This window comes from Clarias gariepinus, chromosome 19 (genome assembly GCF_024256425.1).
Source record: "Clarias gariepinus isolate MV-2021 ecotype Netherlands chromosome 19, CGAR_prim_01v2, whole genome shotgun sequence".
NCBI classification, from domain to species: domain Eukaryota; kingdom Metazoa; phylum Chordata; class Actinopteri; order Siluriformes; family Clariidae; genus Clarias; species Clarias gariepinus.
This window is the reverse complement of record NC_071118.1, coordinates 5,935,439-5,955,326: the sequence shown is the minus strand read 5'-3', so window position 1 is coordinate 5,955,326 and position 19,888 is coordinate 5,935,439. Positions and strand designations below refer to the sequence as shown.

The 19,888-nt window shown below is 36.6% G+C and overlaps 2 protein-coding genes across 4 annotated transcripts; one reads left to right on the top strand and one right to left on the bottom strand.

Moving 5' to 3' along the window:
* The first annotated feature begins 4,549 nt into the window (after positions 1 to 4,549).
* Positions 4,550 to 9,360, top strand: banf1 (BAF nuclear assembly factor 1). 3 transcript variants are annotated; one of them, XM_053478685.1, is made up of 3 exons: positions 4,550 to 4,667; positions 6,485 to 6,636; positions 8,744 to 9,360. In XM_053478685.1, exons 2-3 carry the CDS (start codon positions 6,511 to 6,513, stop codon positions 8,888 to 8,890), a joined length of 273 nt encoding a protein of 90 aa, XP_053334660.1. In that variant the 5' UTR covers positions 4,550 to 4,667; positions 6,485 to 6,510; the 3' UTR covers positions 8,891 to 9,360. The 3 variants fall into 3 exon arrangements, with proteins under 3 accessions (XP_053334660.1, XP_053334659.1, XP_053334661.1); XM_053478684.1 differs by having other exon boundaries at positions 4,566 to 4,667; positions 6,489 to 6,636; XM_053478686.1 differs by lacking the exon at positions 4,550 to 4,667 and adding an exon at positions 5,524 to 5,700.
* Positions 9,361 to 9,493: 133 nt separating this feature from the next.
* On the bottom strand, positions 9,494 to 15,970 carry gng3 (guanine nucleotide binding protein (G protein), gamma 3). Its single transcript, XM_053478687.1, has 3 exons — positions 15,776 to 15,970; positions 14,670 to 14,769; positions 9,494 to 11,815 (listed from the first exon to the last, which is right to left on the bottom strand). Exons 2-3 carry the CDS (start codon positions 14,766 to 14,768, stop codon positions 11,687 to 11,689), a joined length of 228 nt encoding a protein of 75 aa, XP_053334662.1. The 5' UTR covers position 14,769; positions 15,776 to 15,970; the 3' UTR covers positions 9,494 to 11,686.
* Between the last annotated feature and the right edge of the window lie 3,918 nt (positions 15,971 to 19,888).

Here is a 19,888-nt window from a genome sequence, read left to right as displayed (position 1 = left end):
CTGATGGCTACTTTAAATCACCCTTAAGTGTGACTCACTGTGTGGCTCAGTGTGTTAAGGCTTTGTGTTACTAATCGGAAGATCAGCAGTACGAGCCCCAGCTCTGCCAGATTGCCCTTGTTCTGCCTTGAGCAAGGCGCTACTAATAAAAAGCTGGATATGCAAAGAATAAAGAATTTCACTTTGCAGTTATTTATATGTGACAAATAAATTCTGTACTTAACTTAATAAATATGTGATTTATGTGAATTGTCCCCTGTAAGGGCCTCTCTTAAGAGCTGTAAAAAGGTAAGTAATCAACATATATACAAATCACTCACTCATCATTGTCTATACTGCTTTATCCTGTGTACACGCTCACAGAGAGGCCAGGAGAATTATATCTGGGATGGGTTCCAATCCATCGCTGGGAATACACACACATCTATTCACACACTATGGGCAAATAACCTAATCTGCATGTCTTTGGACCTTTGGAGGAAACCAGAGGAAACCAATGCACACAGACCCAAAGTAGGAATCGAACCTAAACCCTGGAGGTGCAAGGCAACAGTGCTAAGCCACCTTGCCATCCAACTAAAATCATTCAATGTTCAAACCCATATTAGATATGGATTATTATTTACAGTTATAAAGATCATTTCATGATGTATACATTAATTATTTCTTGTAATAATTTGTTATTTGACAGGTTGGCAATAAATATTGTCATTCATTGCTGTAGTCTTGTGTAGTCATACACAGACCCAGTCAAAAGTGTGGACAGATCTTTTTATTTAATGGCTTTTCTATATATTTTTTTCAACATTGTACTGTATATTAGTAATGAAGACACTGAAAAAAAAAAAGATTTTGTGTTTCTTGGTCGAAGCAAGTCTCTTCTGCTTGTTGTAAGGGTTTCTTTGCTGCATTTAGACCACAAACGGCTGACTTACGCAGTGTCATCTAAACAGCAGATGTTGAAAAATGTCTGCGGCTTGAACTCTGAGAAGCCTTTATAGGGTGCTGTAAATAAATTTTTTTGAGGAAGCTCTTCTTTTTTCTTTCCTGGGACGATCCAGTTTTATCATAGCATTTGATGGTTTTAATGAGTGCGTTCAGATTTTTCATATTGACTCTCGTTTATTTGCTTAAAGTAATGATGAATTGTCTTTTTCTCTTTACTTAAATGAATGTCTCTTGCCTTAGTAGTTGTAGTAGCGCTAATAGGTTTATTGACTCTGTACCCACCCTTCTTCTGCACATGACAACTGACAGTCTAAAGCACTTAAAGTAGGCAAGAAATGTCACAAAGGAATTCTTGACATGCAAAGGCACATCTGTACATTGAAAACCATTCCAGGGGATAACCTCATGAATCTCACGAGAGTCATAAGTGTGCCAAGCTACTTAGGACAATCTAGAAGAAGGAGTACCGGATAAAGCAGACGAGGAGTTCAAGACACAGGACAAGATCAGTGAAGGATACATTAGACGTTTTAAGGAAAGCTGGGCTGAAAAATCGGCTTTAAGCAGCGAGTAAGATGAGGGAGAATGAGTCCTACAGTTGGCGATAATCTAATCAACCTACTAGATTCCAATCACTATTAACAACAAAGAAGAACAAGAAAAATCCAAAATATAGACCCTATTCTGGGATGTGCTCTGGTTCAATCTGATTAAATATCAGGATCCTGGGAATCATCACAATTATTTAACTAGGTTTGATGACAGATTCAATAAGTTTTTATGCCTTTTCCCTGTAACTAAACAAATTTTTTGTTAGAGCTTTGAAACATTTTCAGTCCACTCAGCTCAACCGCCTCCTAGCCCTGGTCTTGGATTACTTCCTACATGCAGCTAAATATAGTACTCACACTAGATTTAACTGACGTGAATATCATATATCATTTAAATAAGTTTGGGATGGCTTTGGTAACCTACTTTTTGGAAACACATCCTAATTCAATGTGACTATGAGTGTTCCCAAATACAGATTCTGGATCCCCCTGTGTGTCCTGAACATTTTAGTGTTTTTTTTTCTGCTCTGACATCATCCATTCTAATTTGGGAAGAAATGCTAGTTATCTAATTAGTTGGACCAGGCATGTTAGAGGCAGGAAAACCACTGAGGGCATAGAGTACTGTTGAAGAGTTGCAAACTTGTCGTCTAGTCTGCTGAGACCTTGTTTGCTTTGTTGGTCAGATTTCACTAAGATAAAGTGAAAGACGGAAATAAGGTTAACAAATCCAGCCCAAATTAGCTTAAAGATTATGAGTTATTTACCCTACATCTAAACAAGTGATGGCGCTTAATTTAAAATACAATTTTATTTTTTAAAAATTGATTACATTTTTAATAAAAAAATATATATAAATGGCTGCTAAATGTGAATAGGGTGAGTTACGTGATGTTGCAGTGGGAATGTTCTTCCTGCATCATGTGGCTTCATCCCACCTCCCTAAAAATGCTGATGGCTACTTTAAATCACCCTTAAGTGTGACTCACTGTGTGGCTCAGTGTGTTAAGCCTTTGTGTTACCAATCGAAAGATCAGCAGTACGAGCCCAAGCTCTGCCAGATTGCCCCTGTTCTGCCTTGAGCAAGGCGCTACTAATAAAAAGCTGGATATGCAAAGAATAAAGAATTTCACGTTGCAGTATTTATATGGGACAAATAAATTCTGTACTTAACTTAATAAATATGTGATTTATGTGAATTGTCCCCTGTAAGGGCCTCTCTGAAGAGCTGTAAAAAGGTAAGTAATCAACATATATACAAATCACTCACTCATCATTGTCTTTACTGCTTTATCCTGTGTACACGCTCACAGAGAGGCCAGGAGAATTATATCTGGGATGGGTTCCAATCCATCGCTGGGAATACACACACATCTATTCACACACTATGGGCAAATAACCTAATCTGCATGTCTTTGGACCTTTGGAGGAAACCAGAAGAAACCAATGCACACAGACCCAAAGTAGGAATCGAACCTAAACCCTGGAGGTGTAAGGCAACAGTGCTAAGCCACCTTGCCATCCAACTAAAATCATTCAATGTTCAAACCCATATTAGATATGGATTATTTACAGTTATAAAGATCATTTCATGATGTATACATTAATTATTTCTTGTAATAATTTGTTATTTGACAGGTTGGCAATAAATATTGTCATTCATTGCTGTAGTCTTGAGTAGTCATACACAGACCCAGTCAAAAGTGTGGACAGATCTTTTTATTTAATGGCTTTTTTATATATATTTGTTTAACATTGTACTGTATATTAGTAATGAAGACACTGAAAAAAAGGAATTTTGTGTTTCTTGGTCGAAGCAAGTCTCTTCTGCTTGTTGTAAGGGTTTCTTTGCTGCATTTAGACCACAAACGGCTGACTCACGCAGTGTCATCTAAAGAGCAGATGTTGAAATATGGCTGCCGCTTGAACTCTGAGAAGCCTTTATAGGGTGCTGTAAATCAATTTTTTTGAGGAAGCTCTTCTTTTTTCTTTCGTGGGACGATCCAGTTTTATCATAGCATTTGGTGGTTTTAATGAGTGCGTTCAGATTTTTCATATTGACTCTCGTTCATTTGCTTAAAGTAATGATGAATTGTCTTTTTCTCTTTACTTAAATGAATGTCTCTTGCCTTAGTAGTTGTAGTAGCACTAATAGGACTATTGACTCTGTACCCACCCTTCTTCTGCACATGACAACTGACAGTCTAAAGCACTTAAAGTAGGCAAGAAATGTCACAAAGGAATTCTTGACATGCAAAGGCACGTCTGTACATTGAAAACCATTCCAGGGGATAACCTCATGAATCTCACGAGAGTCATGAGTGTGCCAAGCTACTTAGGACAATCTAGTAGAAGGAGTACCGGATAAAGCAGACGAGGAGTTCAAGACACAGGACAAGATCAGTGAAGGATACATTAGACGTTTTAAGGAAAGCTGGGCTGAAAAATCGGCTTTAAGCAGCGAGTAAGATGAGGGAGAATGAGTCCTACAGTTGGCGATAATGTAACCAACCTACTAGATTCCAATCACTATTAACAACAAAGAAGAACAAGAAAAATCTAAAATATAGACCCTATTCTGGGATGTGGGTGGCACGGTGGTGTAGTGGTTAGCAATACGGCCTCATGCCTCCAGGGTCGAGTATTCAATTTCTGTCTCGCGTCTGGAGTTCCCAAGTTCTCCCCGTGCTTGATTTTTTTGGAGTACTTTGATTTCCTCCCAGAGTCCAAAGTCATGAGGGATAGGTTAACTGGTAAAGGCCCCCACGGACCCTGCATACATGATAAAGAATACAGTATAGAAGATGAATGAATTTTGTGTTGTTTAAGATTTTTTTTGTTTACTACATAATTTCATACGTGTTCCTTTATAGTTTGCATCGCTTCAGTATTAATGTTGAAATGCTGAAATGATAAAAATAGGAGAGGAAAAGAAGGTGTGTCCAAGATGAGCTGATGCAAGCTTATATTGAACTTAGTATAGTGAAATTCTGCCGTCGGCCACCAGAGGGCAGTCTATCCAAAGACAAGCCGGATATTCAGGACTGAAAAACGGATGTAGATGCTTGTTAAAGGCGGGATCAGGAAGTTTAGTTTTGAACGCCAGCTAGCTTCAGCACGGGGTATTTCAGTCACTGGGCTACAGCGGCAACAACTTTCATTCGCTAGGTGATGAACACATTTATTTCCTTTTTTTTTTTTTTTTTTTTTAAGAATTGAAACAATGAAGAAAATATCGTTTTTAAATTTGTCTAATTCCTCAAACAAGGCGAATAATTACTTTACAAGGTTATAAATCTGAGCTGGTGATGTAGGTTGTTACTCTGCAGGTGTGCTAATACAGTTAGCGTTAACTTGGAGCTCGCTCTATCGAATCTGACTGCTGTATTAAACACAGGTCTATTAATATTATACTCTAGTACATGTTAAGTTCTACCTTATTATTTGCTACGTTAAATTTCAGGTTTATATTTAGCGTTTAAAACTGTTATATCACTCACTGGGTTAGCTTGGTCAGTAGCTACCAAGTTAGTTAGCTTTTACATTTCTCATGAGGTTTCGCTTTTGGGTAAGATTTATTCCGTATATATTTTAACCACAAATTATGATTTAATGGTAAAATAATTCTAAATCGTGATTCAAATATGTAGTTAGTAAAAACAGTGTGTACGTGAACAGGTGCCCCAAAATAAGTTCGTTAAAATCGTTAAACTGGAAATCTTTTTAAAATGCAAATATTTCACGAGCGTTTCCGAAGGTTGTTGAAGTCACGTGACAAAGGATCGTTATAATAGAGAAAAAGACCCGAGAAAAGCGGTAACAAATTTAATAGGAGATTCTGTATATATTTAGTCCCTATTGCATAAACATGCATTAAATGCACAAAACATAAATGGTTTAAGAATGTAAAACTACTTGCCCTTTGTCTTCTATACATGTTGTTTTTATTGGTCATTTGATTGCTATTGTTGAGGCTACCAGACCATCCGAGCCGAACACAAATTGGTACAGGTCTTACGGCCGACGCAACCCTCCTGTTTTATTCAGACTGGGGACTTTTATCTCCTATATAGGGTGGTGTTTGTGATTATCAGCTTTTAATTCATACTGTGGTCAATTATAATGTGGAGCATCATCAACCATTTTTGTCAAACTGTGAGCATGTGACAGACGATATATTGGAGCAGTGTGAGGAGCAGAAGTGAGTTGAAACCTATAAGATGAGAATAGTTTTTACGTGCTGCATAATTAATTGCATAATTATTTTTTTAACGCAATTTGTACCTGTACGGTTTATTGATCGTAAAAGGCTTTGATTTATTACAGATAATATTGCCAGAAACTTAGAGAGTTTTTGGGACGAGTGACTGTTCTATCCGGACTCTGATCCTATTCTGATAAATGAAAATACTTAATATACATGTAATCTAGCACTTTTCCCCTCGAGGTGGGTGTGGATATATGCATCACTCAACAGAGCCATTTAACATGATTGTTTACCATCTATAGTCGAAGTGTGCGAAACGGAAACGAAAGTGAGACACAGCATGGCTTACTCCAAGAAAGGGAAAGTAGACTGAGAACTGAACCTTGAAAAATAGTTGGACAAGTCAAAATACATTTATTTTTCCTGTGGGAAGTTTAAGTCATTCTGACTCATATGTTCAGAAATCATGGCACTAATAACAAGCAGTAATGTGACGCGCCATTATGAGAGAAAACATGGGTCGTTTGAGCAAACATATCCGGAGCAGTCAGAGGTGAGGGCATGTTAAATACACTGGACTGAGAACACAGTCTGACCGATCTACCAGAGTCCTTTCATTCATTTATAGTCCATTGTCCATACAGTTATATACAAGGAAATATGCAAAGTTATCAAAGATCAAATGGTCCACAAGTTAAGTTCACTGATTAAGGACAAGAAACAAATGTACTATGCAGTTCAGTAATTTTCCCTTCCTTTCTTTTTGTAATATTTTAAGAAAGTGGGAACACAGCTACGCCAGCAATGTCGTCGACATCACAGAAACATAAGGAGTTTGTGGCGGAGCCCATGGGTGAGAAGCCAGTGACGGCACTCGCTGGAATCGGAGATGCTCTTGGAGGGAGGCTGGAGGACAAAGGATTCGACAAAGTGAGCGAACTTGTCCTTTAATCTTTAAAAAAAAAAAAAATTCAGGTTGCATTTTTTATGAAGTGTAATAACTGTAGTTATGCATATACTATGTGATAATGTAATACAAAAGCATGTTATGTTAGTACTAGAGTTGTACAATTTAATGGATTTTACGATTTAACCCATCCTTTTATAAAAATTTTTGGGTGGACATTTCAGTTAATAGCATGCTTCATTTAGTTTTTAATTTAGAATTGATTCACTATACACTTGTAAAATGTATTTACATGAACTTGCATCTAAAATTGATTGATTTCTTAAATACTTTAGCTTAACAAATAACTGCATTTTACAAGAGTATGGTGTCTTCTTTTGAGTTTATGGCTGGTTGGAGCATTACTGCTGCCTACCCGAGTGTGCAGCAGATTATTGATAATTTTAGTGGTATTAATTAAATTGAATCGAAAATTCCACCACAATGTTCATCATGCAGAACCCAGTTGTCCATAAAACATATTTTATTTGACTGTAACTCTTTAACTCCTTCAAGAAACTTGTTTTACTCTGTTAACACTTTAAAAAAAAAGTTTTTAAACAAGTAACAAATATGGTTTTAAACTTCTTAGAAAAAATAAATTTTAAACATCTTATCTAGTTTTTAAATAACAAAAATGCTTCTCGTCATTAATATAGCCATAGAAGCTGGCATGGCATTAAAAAAGAAAAAAAAAGAAATCGAATCGAAAATCAAATCAACAGTCAACCAGTGATTCATTACTCTAGTGTGTGTGTATATATATATATATATATATTAGTGCTGTCAAAATTAGTGCGTTAACGCATGCGATTAATTTAAAATATTTAACGCATTAAAAAAAATTAACGCAATTAACGCGGTTGCAGTTTTTTTTATTTCCTGTTGTGGCCGACGTGTGTTCAACGTGCAAAGAAGTATGGATAAGACCAAGGAAGGACTTTTAGACGGAAAGTTTCAGTATAAAACTCTGCCGGATGGTTCTGTGGATAAAACAAAAGTAATCTGTACATTTTGCAAAGCCGAATTTAAATACCAGAGAAGTAATTCGTCTTTGACATATCACTTAAAAGCAAAACACCCCACCGAAACAATCTTTACAGGGCCTCGCCAATGTAAATTGCATTGATTGTTTTGAAATTCAAATGACACAAATGGCACATACCTGTGTTTTTATTTCTGTAATAAATATGGCTTTCAAGCCAACAGTTAATTTGGAGAATATTGATGGTTTATTGCAGGTATGTTGTTTACATGAGAAAATCTGTGTTACAAGTTAAACAAAAATTCCAATAAACAATCATATTTGAATTTAAATAGTTTCATTGTCTTGGGTTTACATTAATTATTTACATTTACATATCCAAAAAGTTTCAGTGTTTTAATTGTGATTAATCGCGATTAATTGCAAAAAATTGTGCGATTAATTAGTTAATTTTTTTTAATCGATTGACAGCACTAATATATATATATATATATATATATATATATATATATATATATACACACACACACACACACACACAAAAGAATCAGCATCATTGCGTACACAAATGGTTCTGGACATTTGATATAAGTTTTATAGAATTAGTATGATTTAAACCAATCTGACATTTGAAAGGCACTCATACTGTAGATTTTATCCACAAATGTTAAATAAAATTTCTCCTTGCCGAAAGTTTCACTGTTTTATAGATTATACTTTTTTTTTTTTTTTTCAATGTTTGTTAATCCAACATCTTGGATTAAATGAAGTGTCTGCCAATAAGCTGTTACTGGAGAAACACAATGAGGGCATATTTTATGTCGTGGGCACTACTACTGCTCTACTATCTAGTCAGATTATAGATTTCGATGTCTTTGTGGCTAAATACAAATGTAATGAAACACCATTACCCCAGAGAGACTCGCAGCACCCTGTTACGAGGGCAGGCCAAACCTGATGTCAGTACATATGAATTTATTTCCACAAGATGTTTTGCTGCAATCCACTGTGAGAGTGTGTCTAGTTTATGGATGTGTTAAAAAGGATGTGAGTGGAGAAGAGTTAATTATTTGTTTTCCCAATGCTGCTTTCTGTTCTCCTCACAGGCGTATGTTGTTCTCGGACAGTTCCTGGTTCTAAAGAAGGATGAAGAGCTGTTCCGGGAGTGGTTAAAAGAAACCTGTGGGGCGAACTCCAAACAGCAGGGTGACTGTTATGGCTGCCTTAGAGAATGGTGTGACTCCTTCTTGTAATTAGGCTCTTGTTCTTGTGTTGCTGTTCTATTTGTTTTGTTTATTTTTAGACACGGGTTTCTCTTTCAAAAAGATGCATCACTAGTTAGCAAGCACGGCTTTAGCACCAGAGTAGGATTTCCAGACCCAAGACACGAGGCTTATGCTGGCTTGTGTGTTTTTATTGGATTGTACCGAAACCAGACAGATTATTTTTGCCAACATTTTATTGTTTTATTCCTTATTAATGAAACCAGATCTGTTTATAGCCATTTCGATTCAGTACTCCAGATGCTCATCATCTCGTGCTAGTTAAACCTGGAACCTCCTGATGGTTTTCTTTACAGAACGGACAACATTGTTTTCCAACCACATCCTGACACGATGTTAAAGTTTTCATACATGTTTTAATTAAAAGTCGCTACAGCTGTCTAGTCATTAACTCAAAGATGTTTTAAGAGAATGTTCAAAATAAATGTGGTTCAACTGAACGGCTGTTATGTTTTTATGTCCCAGTGCTTTTTTTTTAGTTCAAACAGAAATGCCTTAATAAAGAAAGAAAGAAGTAAGAATCTAATTATCTGACATGTTTCAAATGTTTTACACTCAAGCATTAGTATGATGTTTACAAGTAAGCATATATTTTACTACTTAAAAGTAAGTGTAAAAACATTGTTAAAATATAAAAACACTGGCAAGCATTTACTGTGAAAGTGAAAACAAATGGAATACAATTTTTGTTCTGTCATTAATTTCTTTTTTTAAATAAAATGATACTATGAACCACTGATGTAGATTATGGTGTATAACACAAATATGTACAGACAATACAGCCATAAATACTCACGAGTCACTTCATTTTAGGTACACCATTCAACTGCTTGTTAATTAAACTAAATAGTATCTAATCAGTCAGTCACATGGCAGCAATTTAATGCATTTAAGCATGTAGACATGATCAAGATGAAGTTTGGGTGAGCACACGGCCATCTCCAGAATTTACTAAGAATGGTCTAAAAAAAAAAAAGAAAATACCCAGTGAGTGGGAGTGATGCCAGGTCAAAGGAGAAAAGCCAGACTGGATGGAGCTGATCGAAAGGCAACAGTAACTCAAAAAACTTATTACAATTTAAATATGCATAAGAGCATCCCTGAACTTTTAACTTCCCGAAAGTTGAAGTGGGATGCTGCCTGGTTTAATTTTTGCATTAACAGTCAGGTGCTAGGGTCAGAATTTGGTTTAAACGTCATGACGGCATCGATCCATCCTGACTGATTTCAACGGTTCAGGCTGGTGGTGTTGGAGCTGATGGTGTAATGGTGTGGAGGAGATTTTCTTGGCACACTTTGGGCCTCTTTGGGCCAATTGAGCATCATTTAAATGCCACAGCCTACCTGAGTATTGTTGCTGACCATGTTTATCCATTTATGATCACAGAATAGCACTTCATGAATTTAAGAAACATAAAGTGACTGGACATAATGAAACAACTGAAATAATCATAAATTAAATTGTCATTCAGACCCACACTTTGTGAGGAAGCATAAAGATTAGACTTTGGAGCAATGGAAAGAAGGTCATGTGGTCTGATGAGTCCAGATTGAGCCTATTCTAGAGCGATGGATGCATCAGGGTAAGAGGGAAGCACATGAAGTGATGCACCCATCATGTATAGTGGCCACTATACAGTACAAGCCTCTGGGGCTTTAGTTGGTCAAAATTAGGTTCAGCAACCTTACGTGGCAATAAAATTAAATCAGTCGTTATATACAGTACATTAGCCTCGTAGGATTAATTAAATACAAAGAAATCTTTGGTCTGTGTAATGCATGTGTTATAACTGGTTTATAAAGTATGAAACATTTCCATAGGTCATATTCATCTTACATAAGCATGAGAAGATTTACAAGAACACAAACTGTCTTGGTGATATTTTTATTTTTCATTTAATTTTGTCTGAAGTATTTTTGCAAAAACCCAGATTGGATCACAAGGTTTTTTTTTTGTTGTAGTATTACATATAATTTTTAATTTACAGTTGGCGCTTGAACAGTGCTATTCCAAATCCATTCTATGTGTGCGATCACTGATAGCCGTTTAGATTTTTTAAATCTCTTAGGATATATATTAGATGATTTTTAATTTGAATTATTGTGTATGTCAATGCATACCACTTGGGTATATTTGTAACAATTAAATAATAATAAATATTATTATAATAAAAATTGTACCCTTTACCAAAATCCACACGCATGCAGAGCCATAAAATAAAAATAAAAGAATAAAAATAAACTAATAAAAAAAACTCAAAAGAGACAGAATTTATAAATCATGATTGTATACCGTTTGGGGGATAAACACAAAATACATGTTACTTAAATATGTAGTAATTAAAATAGTTTAAATAAGAAAACATCCGACCGCAAATCCTGTTTCTTTTTCCTAGTTTAGAAAAATCATGTGCTTGCATATGTGAGTGTGAAATGTGTGTGTGTGTTCACCAGGTACACCATTTAGTACAGTTATATTTGAGTCATTACTTTCTATCTAAAGCACACCTGCCTAATAAAATCGAGACTCAAAGTCTCTCACAGAACACGAAAAAACAGCTTAGCACAAAATGTCCTCACATGTTATGGATGTTTAGCCTTGACCACTGTCAAATGATCATATTCCAGAACCAGAAATTTGGATGTTTTTTTTTGTGTGTGTGTGTGTGTGTATAGGTATGTTTGTGTGTGTGTGTATGTAAAATGAGCATACACAAATCAATCATCTAAATGAGGCTAATTTGAGATTTCTTGCTGATTTGGTGCTCAGAGAAGAGCACAGAAGAACTTCTTCTCCCTAAAGGGGTTCTCTGAGGTGGGCACGGGGGTGATGAGAGGGTCCTCGCAGGCGTGAGCATCGCAGTACGCCATCAGGTCCGCGGCTGCCTTGGATACCTGAGGAAACAGGAGAAGAGCCGTTGAACACCGATAAATTTAACTTGTTATCTCTAGGACAATGTTCTTCAAAACCAGTGCTCATATTCAATGATCTAATTTTGGTTATGTCTTCCGGTGTTTTGTAAGCTGAGACAAAACCAAAATGTCTGAAGGGGGCCCTGATGACTGAAAAATGCTGCTCTAGGATCCTGTACACACTTTGGGTTCTTTAGAAGTGCTTTGGATAGTTGAAGTTTCTAAACTTGCTAAAGGGGCTTTGATTAAAACCCTCTGTTCATGTAAAGAAACAACATTCTAGCTGAAATGTTCTTCAATCTAGTTAAATTTTTCATTATTTTAAAATAAGACTACATCCATCCATTCAGGAACCAATTAGGGGCCGTGGAGGCCAATGATGACCATTGTATTTATTCCAATTTTGTAAAACTATGGTAGGCCCTTCAGTCCACATTCACTACAGGCAATTTGGCAACCCCAATCAACATAACCTGCATGTTTTAGACTGAGGGAGGAAACCCGCCAAGCATGGGGGGAACTTGCAAATTCCATGCACACAGACCCCACGCGGGATCAAACCCATGACCTGGAGGTGCAAGGCCACAGTGCTAACCACTAAGCACCAGTGCCACCAAATTAAGACCACAACAAGCCAAATACTGTATAAGATTATTAAGATAATTTGTTGTCAAATGTTGCTAAAGTTTTAGGAAAAAAACTTTTTCTATTGGCAGGTAATGCTTTCTAGAAATAAGTTCCTAAAAATAGCTAAATTATCTGCCAATATAACGAGAATGTTTGATTAAATCTTAGATTAGGGTATTGTAGATATATTCAAGATATTTTTACTTGCTACGTGTAAAAAGGAGACATTTTCCCAGAAGAAAAAGCCAAAATAGCTAAAATACTTGACCCATTGAACTCAAGTCTCTGAAGAAGCTTCCTTGTTTCTATAATTATTTTTACATAATTCATTATTATAGATTAGCAATGACATTTTAAGCAGTTTTATAAAGACTTGGCTGTTGCTATTAGAACCTCATATCACTAATAAATAATAAGGTTATCACCTTTAAACATAGAAATTCTGTTAAGATCTTCTAACTCACACTGGGGCAGCATGTTGGCTTAGATGTTAGCAGTTTCGCCTTGCACATGCACGGCTTGGGCTTGAATTTCACCTCTTGTCTGTGGTAATTTAAATGCTCTCCCCAGTGGATTTCATATCCATAACCCTGGTTTTCCCCCACAGTCCAAAACCATGTGTGTGTTTGTGCCCTGTAATAGCCTGGCACCCTATTTGGGGTGTCCCCTGACTTGTGCCCGAAGTTCCCTCAGCTTTTTTACACGAAGGCTTAGGTATTGAACCCCTTAAAGATCCAAAGGAATACTCAAGATTTATACATGTGGATATGGTAAGTACATCTTCCTTGAATACTTCCAAATTTTTTGTTCTCATTTCAGTGTCTCTGCCTTACAGCTATGGTAAAATAATTGAATTCACCGAATCAGGAGACTGAATAGACTAAAGCTGTGCCCAAACATACTTTTCCAGCTTTTAGTTTTAACACTAACAGATTTTTTTATGGTATTAAAATAAAAAAAAAGGATTCCCGCACATGGAGAATACTAACTTACTAAAAATCTGACTTGCTTACGAATCTAAATCAAACAAGTGATCTAAGTACATTTGAGCATGCTTTTCCATTTGAAACACAGGTCATTACAACAATCTCAATGACAGAAGAATGTTTTAAACAGAAGCACATGTGCTTATCATTTGTATTTAGTGACACAGAAATAACCATGCCAGAAAATTCTACTCTCTACAAGCACAGTGCATGGAAACCTGATGGATAGGTTTCTATTAGAACAATACTTTCCATTTAGCGGGTGTTCCCTTTAATCTGCCAGGTGTGCATACTAAATGAAACAGATGATCTTGTGATCAATGACTGACGTGTCACTTTAAAGTTTACTTACTGATGTTTCCCAGATGGATTTGCTGTTTAAGGGCTCTGCATATACAGAACCCTCTACATTATCTTTAATGAAAACATTATTGCACAGTTAATAAGATTCTAATGAAACAGAATTTGACTTTTTTATTGCAAAAAATAATAATATTCACATATTGATTGAGTTTCTTTTGTATTTTGTGTTGATTTGTTTGTGACGTTTCAATAGTCTCTGGGTTTGCAATGACCCTCTAGAAGATAAAGTTATTGAACTTGAATGGATTAATACATTTTATATATGTGGTTCTTTCATTTTATTTATTCATTTATTGTAATTTGCTACATGCAAAAAAACAAACAAACAAAACAACAACCTTGAGCATAGAAAACCTGTGAATTCTTGTTCTAAATATTTTGGATCTCCTCTCTCCATGATTTCTAAGAATTCCTTAAGAATGCCTAAGAATATAAATATAGACTTCAGTCTATTTCCAGGTCACTTGCTGAACAAGATAGAGTATGATTGTGGAATTAAAGAGTTATAGAGTAAATGTGATTTTTATAACGACTTGGCCATTGCTATTAGAAATATAATATCAGTAATAAATATTAAGCTTAATTTTTTACACATAAAAGTTTTATTTAGATTTGCGTAATTTAAATGCTCTCACCTATAAAAAAGAATGCCTTATAACCCCAAAATGAACAAATTGAGATTTAAACTGTTGTGTAGATTTATGCACATTTTCGTTTTGTGGGGTGTGTGTGTGACCTGCTTAGTCAGAATGGATGTTAGAATTAGGCCATACTTATTAACCTAATTCCAAATTTGTAAGTCCTAAATAGTCTGCGTGTCTGAGTGGAGAACAGGTTTAAAAACAATCCCCTTCTCTCACCTTGATCCGACAGAAACTTGCTTCGATCTTCAGTTGTTCCACCAGCTTCCTTGCCTGGCCGACACTCATGGTGCTGTTCACAGGGGTGTCACCTTTCATCCTGCCGTATACACAAATCCATGCATTGGAAAAAACAGCGAATAACCAAGCAACCAGCATTAGAATAGGAATAACTGTTACATGACTTGTGTGAATCTTAATTGCCACAGGGAAACGCTTCAGCAAATCCCTATTGCTTCATTAATTATTATACCCAGTGTTAATGTTTAGATGCAAATGGAAGGCCAGCATCTCATAAAGCTTCATGACAGTACATCTCTCATGTCTTTTTTCACTTGTCCTGTTCTCAAGAGACTCAACCCCTCCGGCATCAATTACTGCTTCCTTTCGAAAACTGCCAGCCTGCCCTGGAAAACCTAAACCTCACCTTGAGAAATGACAATCTGAACACAGAAGATCACAAGATAGTGGAGAACAGCCAAATTTATTCTGATCACCATAAACCGTACATTCAGAGCAAATTTTTAAATTTGCAGTTATTTATATTTTATATTTACAGCCAAAATAATTTTAGTTTTCTTTAATGCAGGAAACAAATCGGGCATATAATATTTTCTCGAAATATGCAGTAAGTTTCGTTAATCACCATCAGAATGCTGTCTTTATAATGTTTATAGACTAATAAACAATTACATCATCATATTTTTGCAGGATATTTTTCAGTAATCTCCCAATAAATACAATCAACAGCTTTCTTTCCAGGCCATATATTACAGACTGGCATCAGGTAAGGAACTGGGCCAGACGAGTACATGGCAAAAACGGCCAGTCGTCCATTATCAACTGAGTCCAATTCCAAATCTGATTTAATAAATTACCTGAATGTAAACCGAACCGAACCCAACATTAAACATTACATTAAAAGCATATTGTAGTATGAGAATTGTGAGCATCTTTCTGATTTCAGAAGCAGATGCAGACCTAAATAAGCATGGATGAGAGATGGAGGCAGAAATGGAGGGAAAAAAAGACCACTTGAGGTGTGTTTCCCCCAGTGTAAGGCCTTCTTATTTTCCCCATTTCCCCATTTTTCTTCTCTATCCTACCCTTGTTGTGTTCCTCTTCTGGTGCTTGCCCTCCTCTTCTTTGCTTATTCCTTTTTCCCTCTGTGTGTGTTTTGCCTCTCGGTGCAGCCGGACCCCACCCTCACTGACAGTATGGATGCTTCCCGGTCCTGTCCAGTCAAGTGCACTGCAATTCTGCTACACTGAGCACCAAGCTGCTCCTGATGGATGCATAAAAAAACGCCCCTCTGCAGTGAGTGGAACAAGCCAGTGAGAGCCTGGGGGGGCTTTACTATTCTGCAGGATGGTCTGTACCATTTCTGCTCCAATTAGGTAGAATGAGGGGGAGGAGATGTGTGTTTGGATGAACACACAGAACGAAGACAAACTGTATAAAAAATAGGCATGTTATATTTGGCACGAAACCAAAGTGCTTTAAGAGCGCCAGTGTTTGGGGTGTGTATTTTTGTGCGCTGGTTAATCCATCATCTCGTGGTTGCCGTTACCATGGGAACTGCTGCAGTCTCAGCCTCTTTGTGTGAATCTGTGGCTCCATTTTGCCTCAGTGGTCTCTCCCACTCAGATACAGATACTACAGCTCGCTCCATCTCCATATGGTCACATTAACATCCCTGCCTATTCTCCTCCCTCCCATCATCCATTCCAGCTCATGTTACATTTATGAACACTACTTTATGCTGAGACTGTGTAAGTGGAAATGCCTCCAAGCTCACAGGCAAATGACAAGCTGCACTATAATTCACTGCTTATATAGAGAATGTTATAGCTTTATGAACTATAAAAGTGAAAGGACTCATTAATGCATATTATTAACAAAGATTAGCAAACTATTTATTTAGAATTTATTAACAACTTCTTCACATTTTTATTATCATATATAATTCACAATAAATAATTCATAGCTTTACAATTACAATACTACAATTAATTCCTCCATTTAAAAAAGGAAAACAAATAAATATTGTAGTTAAATATTAAACATAGTAACTGAAACCGAAAGTAGACAGATTCTTCATAGATTTTATCCAACACACACTTTTACTTGCAGTTTTGCTATTTGAAATATTGTTTAATTTAATTTCTTTGTATTTTTTATATATTAATAATTAATAAAGAATTATATTTTAATTATATTAATAGACTATATATTTTTACAATGTTTTTTTTTAGAAAGTTTACAGTTCTAAAGTTGATATATGAAATCTTGTATTAACCCCAGCTATACTTTTGTTTTATTTGTCAATTTATACTTGTAAATTGCTAGGTTAATTGAAATCAATTGTTAAACCTATCTAAATGCATTTGTGAAATACATATGCTGATATTTGTGTATATTTCATTTACATAAAACCTTCTCATTTGTTTAATTAGGTCAAGTTTGTCTATTTTATAATCATTGTTTCTCCACCTTATTCACACATGAAAAAAAAATTCAGTATAATTCAATTAATTCAATTCAATTCAATTCAATTTTATTTGTATAGCGCTTTTAGCAATTTTCATTGCCGCAAAGCAGCTTTACACAGTCAAAAGAATTATTTAGGTTTGTATGAAATGTGAATTTGTATGAATCAAAATGGTCAGTTTGTCCCTGGTGAGCAAGCCGAGGGCGACAGTGGCAAGGAAAAACTCCCTGAGATGGTAATAGGAAGAAACCTTGAGAGGAACCAGACTCAACAGGGAACCCATCCTCATTTGGGTGAAACAGAAAGCAGTAAATGATCTGCATTATTACAGTGTGTAGGGTGGGAGGCAGTTCAGCTATAATAGCTGATGTTAATTGATGTTAATATGGAGTCCAGGTAGTTATTGAAGACCCAGGTAGACTTGTAAGAAGTTCCAGTCATGAACTATCGAACTGTCAAGTCCCCAGAGAAACAGTTGCCAACCCCAGTCAAGGCCAGAACCATTTTCTAGATAGAGAGAATCATTCCCAGACACCAGACGCATCCCAGAGAGACACACGGGGCATCCATGTGACGAGATCTTCAGCCAGAAGCGGGGCACCAGGATGGGTCAGACAGGTCCGGAGGGCAGAGGGAGTCTGGATCACTGGCAGCTCAGGAACGACATGTGTAGCTCGACAGAGAGAGAGAGAGAAAGAGTGAAAGGGGGGACAGGAGGAGAGAGGAAAAAGAAAGAGGGGGGAAAGAGAAGAAGAGGAGAGATGGCAAGTTAGGTATGGTCACAGTCACACAATGTATAATGTGAATGTATATTAACTGTAGAGTGCAAGCAGAGACTCCGGCAGAACTAACTATGACAGCATAACTAAAAGGGAGAGCCAGAAGGAAACACAAACATGAGGGCTTCCTGACATGTAAAGCAAACAATCACCTCACCGTCAGCAAACCTGAGTGATCAATGAGAGTGAGGAAGACAGCATCCAAACATACCAGTTCACCATAATACTCTACGTCCATGAGTCCCCCAGATCTGCTCCTTTACCTATGGCAAATCTATTTATAAAAATGCTTGGCTAAATAAATAGGTTTTTAGCCTGGACTTAAACACTGAGACTGTGTCTGAGTCCCGAACACTATTTGGAAGACTATTCCATAACTTTGGGGCTTTGTAAGAAAAAGCTCTGCCCCCAGCTGTATTTTTCATAATACGCGGTACTGACAAGCAGCCTGCATCCTTTGATCGAAGTAGGCGTGGCGGATTGTAAGACACTAGCAGTTCGCTCAGGTACTGCGGGGCGAGACCATTTAATGCTTTATATGTCAAGAGTAGTATTTTAAAATCAATGCGAAATTTCACAGGGAGCCAATGGAGTGAAGATAAGATAGGGGTGATGTGCTCATATCTTCTGGTTCTGGTGAGGACTCTCGCTGCTGCATTCTGGACTAGCTGAAGCTTATTTATGCATCTAGCTGAACAACCAGACAGTAAGGCATTACAATAGTCCAACCTAGAGGTGATAAAAGCATGAACTAGTTTTTCTGCGTCGTTTAGCGACAATAAATTTCTTATTCTGGCAATATTTCTGAGGTGAAAGAATGCTATCCTGGTAATATTATCTACATGTGCTTCAAATGAAAGGCTGGAATCAATAATCACACCAAGGTCTTTCACTGTTGCATTTGATGGAACAGAAAGGCCATCTAAAGTTACGGTGTGATCTAAAATTTTACTCCTAGCTGTATGCGGTCCTATGACTAGAACTTCTGTCTTATCCGGATTTAGCAGAAGGAAGTTAATTAGCATCCAATTTCTTATGTCCTGCACACATTGATCAATTTTAGTAAGCTGTTTTTTCTCATCAGGTTTTGCTGAGACATATAACTGTGTATCGTCAGCATAACAATGAAAACTAATACCATGCTTACGGATTATGTTGCCCAGAGGAAGCATGTAAAGGGAAAAAAGCAGTGGACCTAAAACTGAACCCTGCGGAACGCCAAACTCCACTAGAGAACATGCAGAATAATCACCATTTAAGTCTACATACTGATAACGATGGGTCAGATAGGATCTGAGCCAGGAGAGGGCTGTACCCTTAATTCCCACTACATTTTCTAATCTGTGAAGAAGAATAGCGTGATCAACAGTGTCAAAAGCTGCACTGAGGTCAAGTAATACAAGCATAGTTACACAACCCTGATCAGAGGCCAATAGAATGTCATTTACTACTTTAACGAGCGCTGTCTCTGTACTGTGATGAGGCCTAAAACCTGACTGATACAGTTCATGTATGCCATTTCTATGTATATATGAGCATAGCTGCTCCGCTACTATCTTTTCCAGGATTTTAGAGATAAAGGGGAGGTTTGATATTGGTCTGTAACTGGACAGCTGACAGGGGTCGAGGTCAGGTTTCTTAATTATTGGTTTGATAACTGCTAATTTAAAAGATTTTGGAACATATCCAATGCTGAGTGAAGAATTAATTATTCTCAACAGGGGTTCTATTATTGCTGGTACTATCTGTTTAAGAAAATGTGTCGGTACAGGATCTAATATACAGGTTGATGAATTTGAAGAAGAGATGAGTGAAATTAGTTCATTCTCTTCAAGGGGAGTAAAGTATTCTAGGTTCTGGTCTGACATGGCTAGATTAACATCTGCATCAATTACATTGTTCGGTTTCAAAACCTCAATTTTATGCCTAATATTTACAATTTTATTATT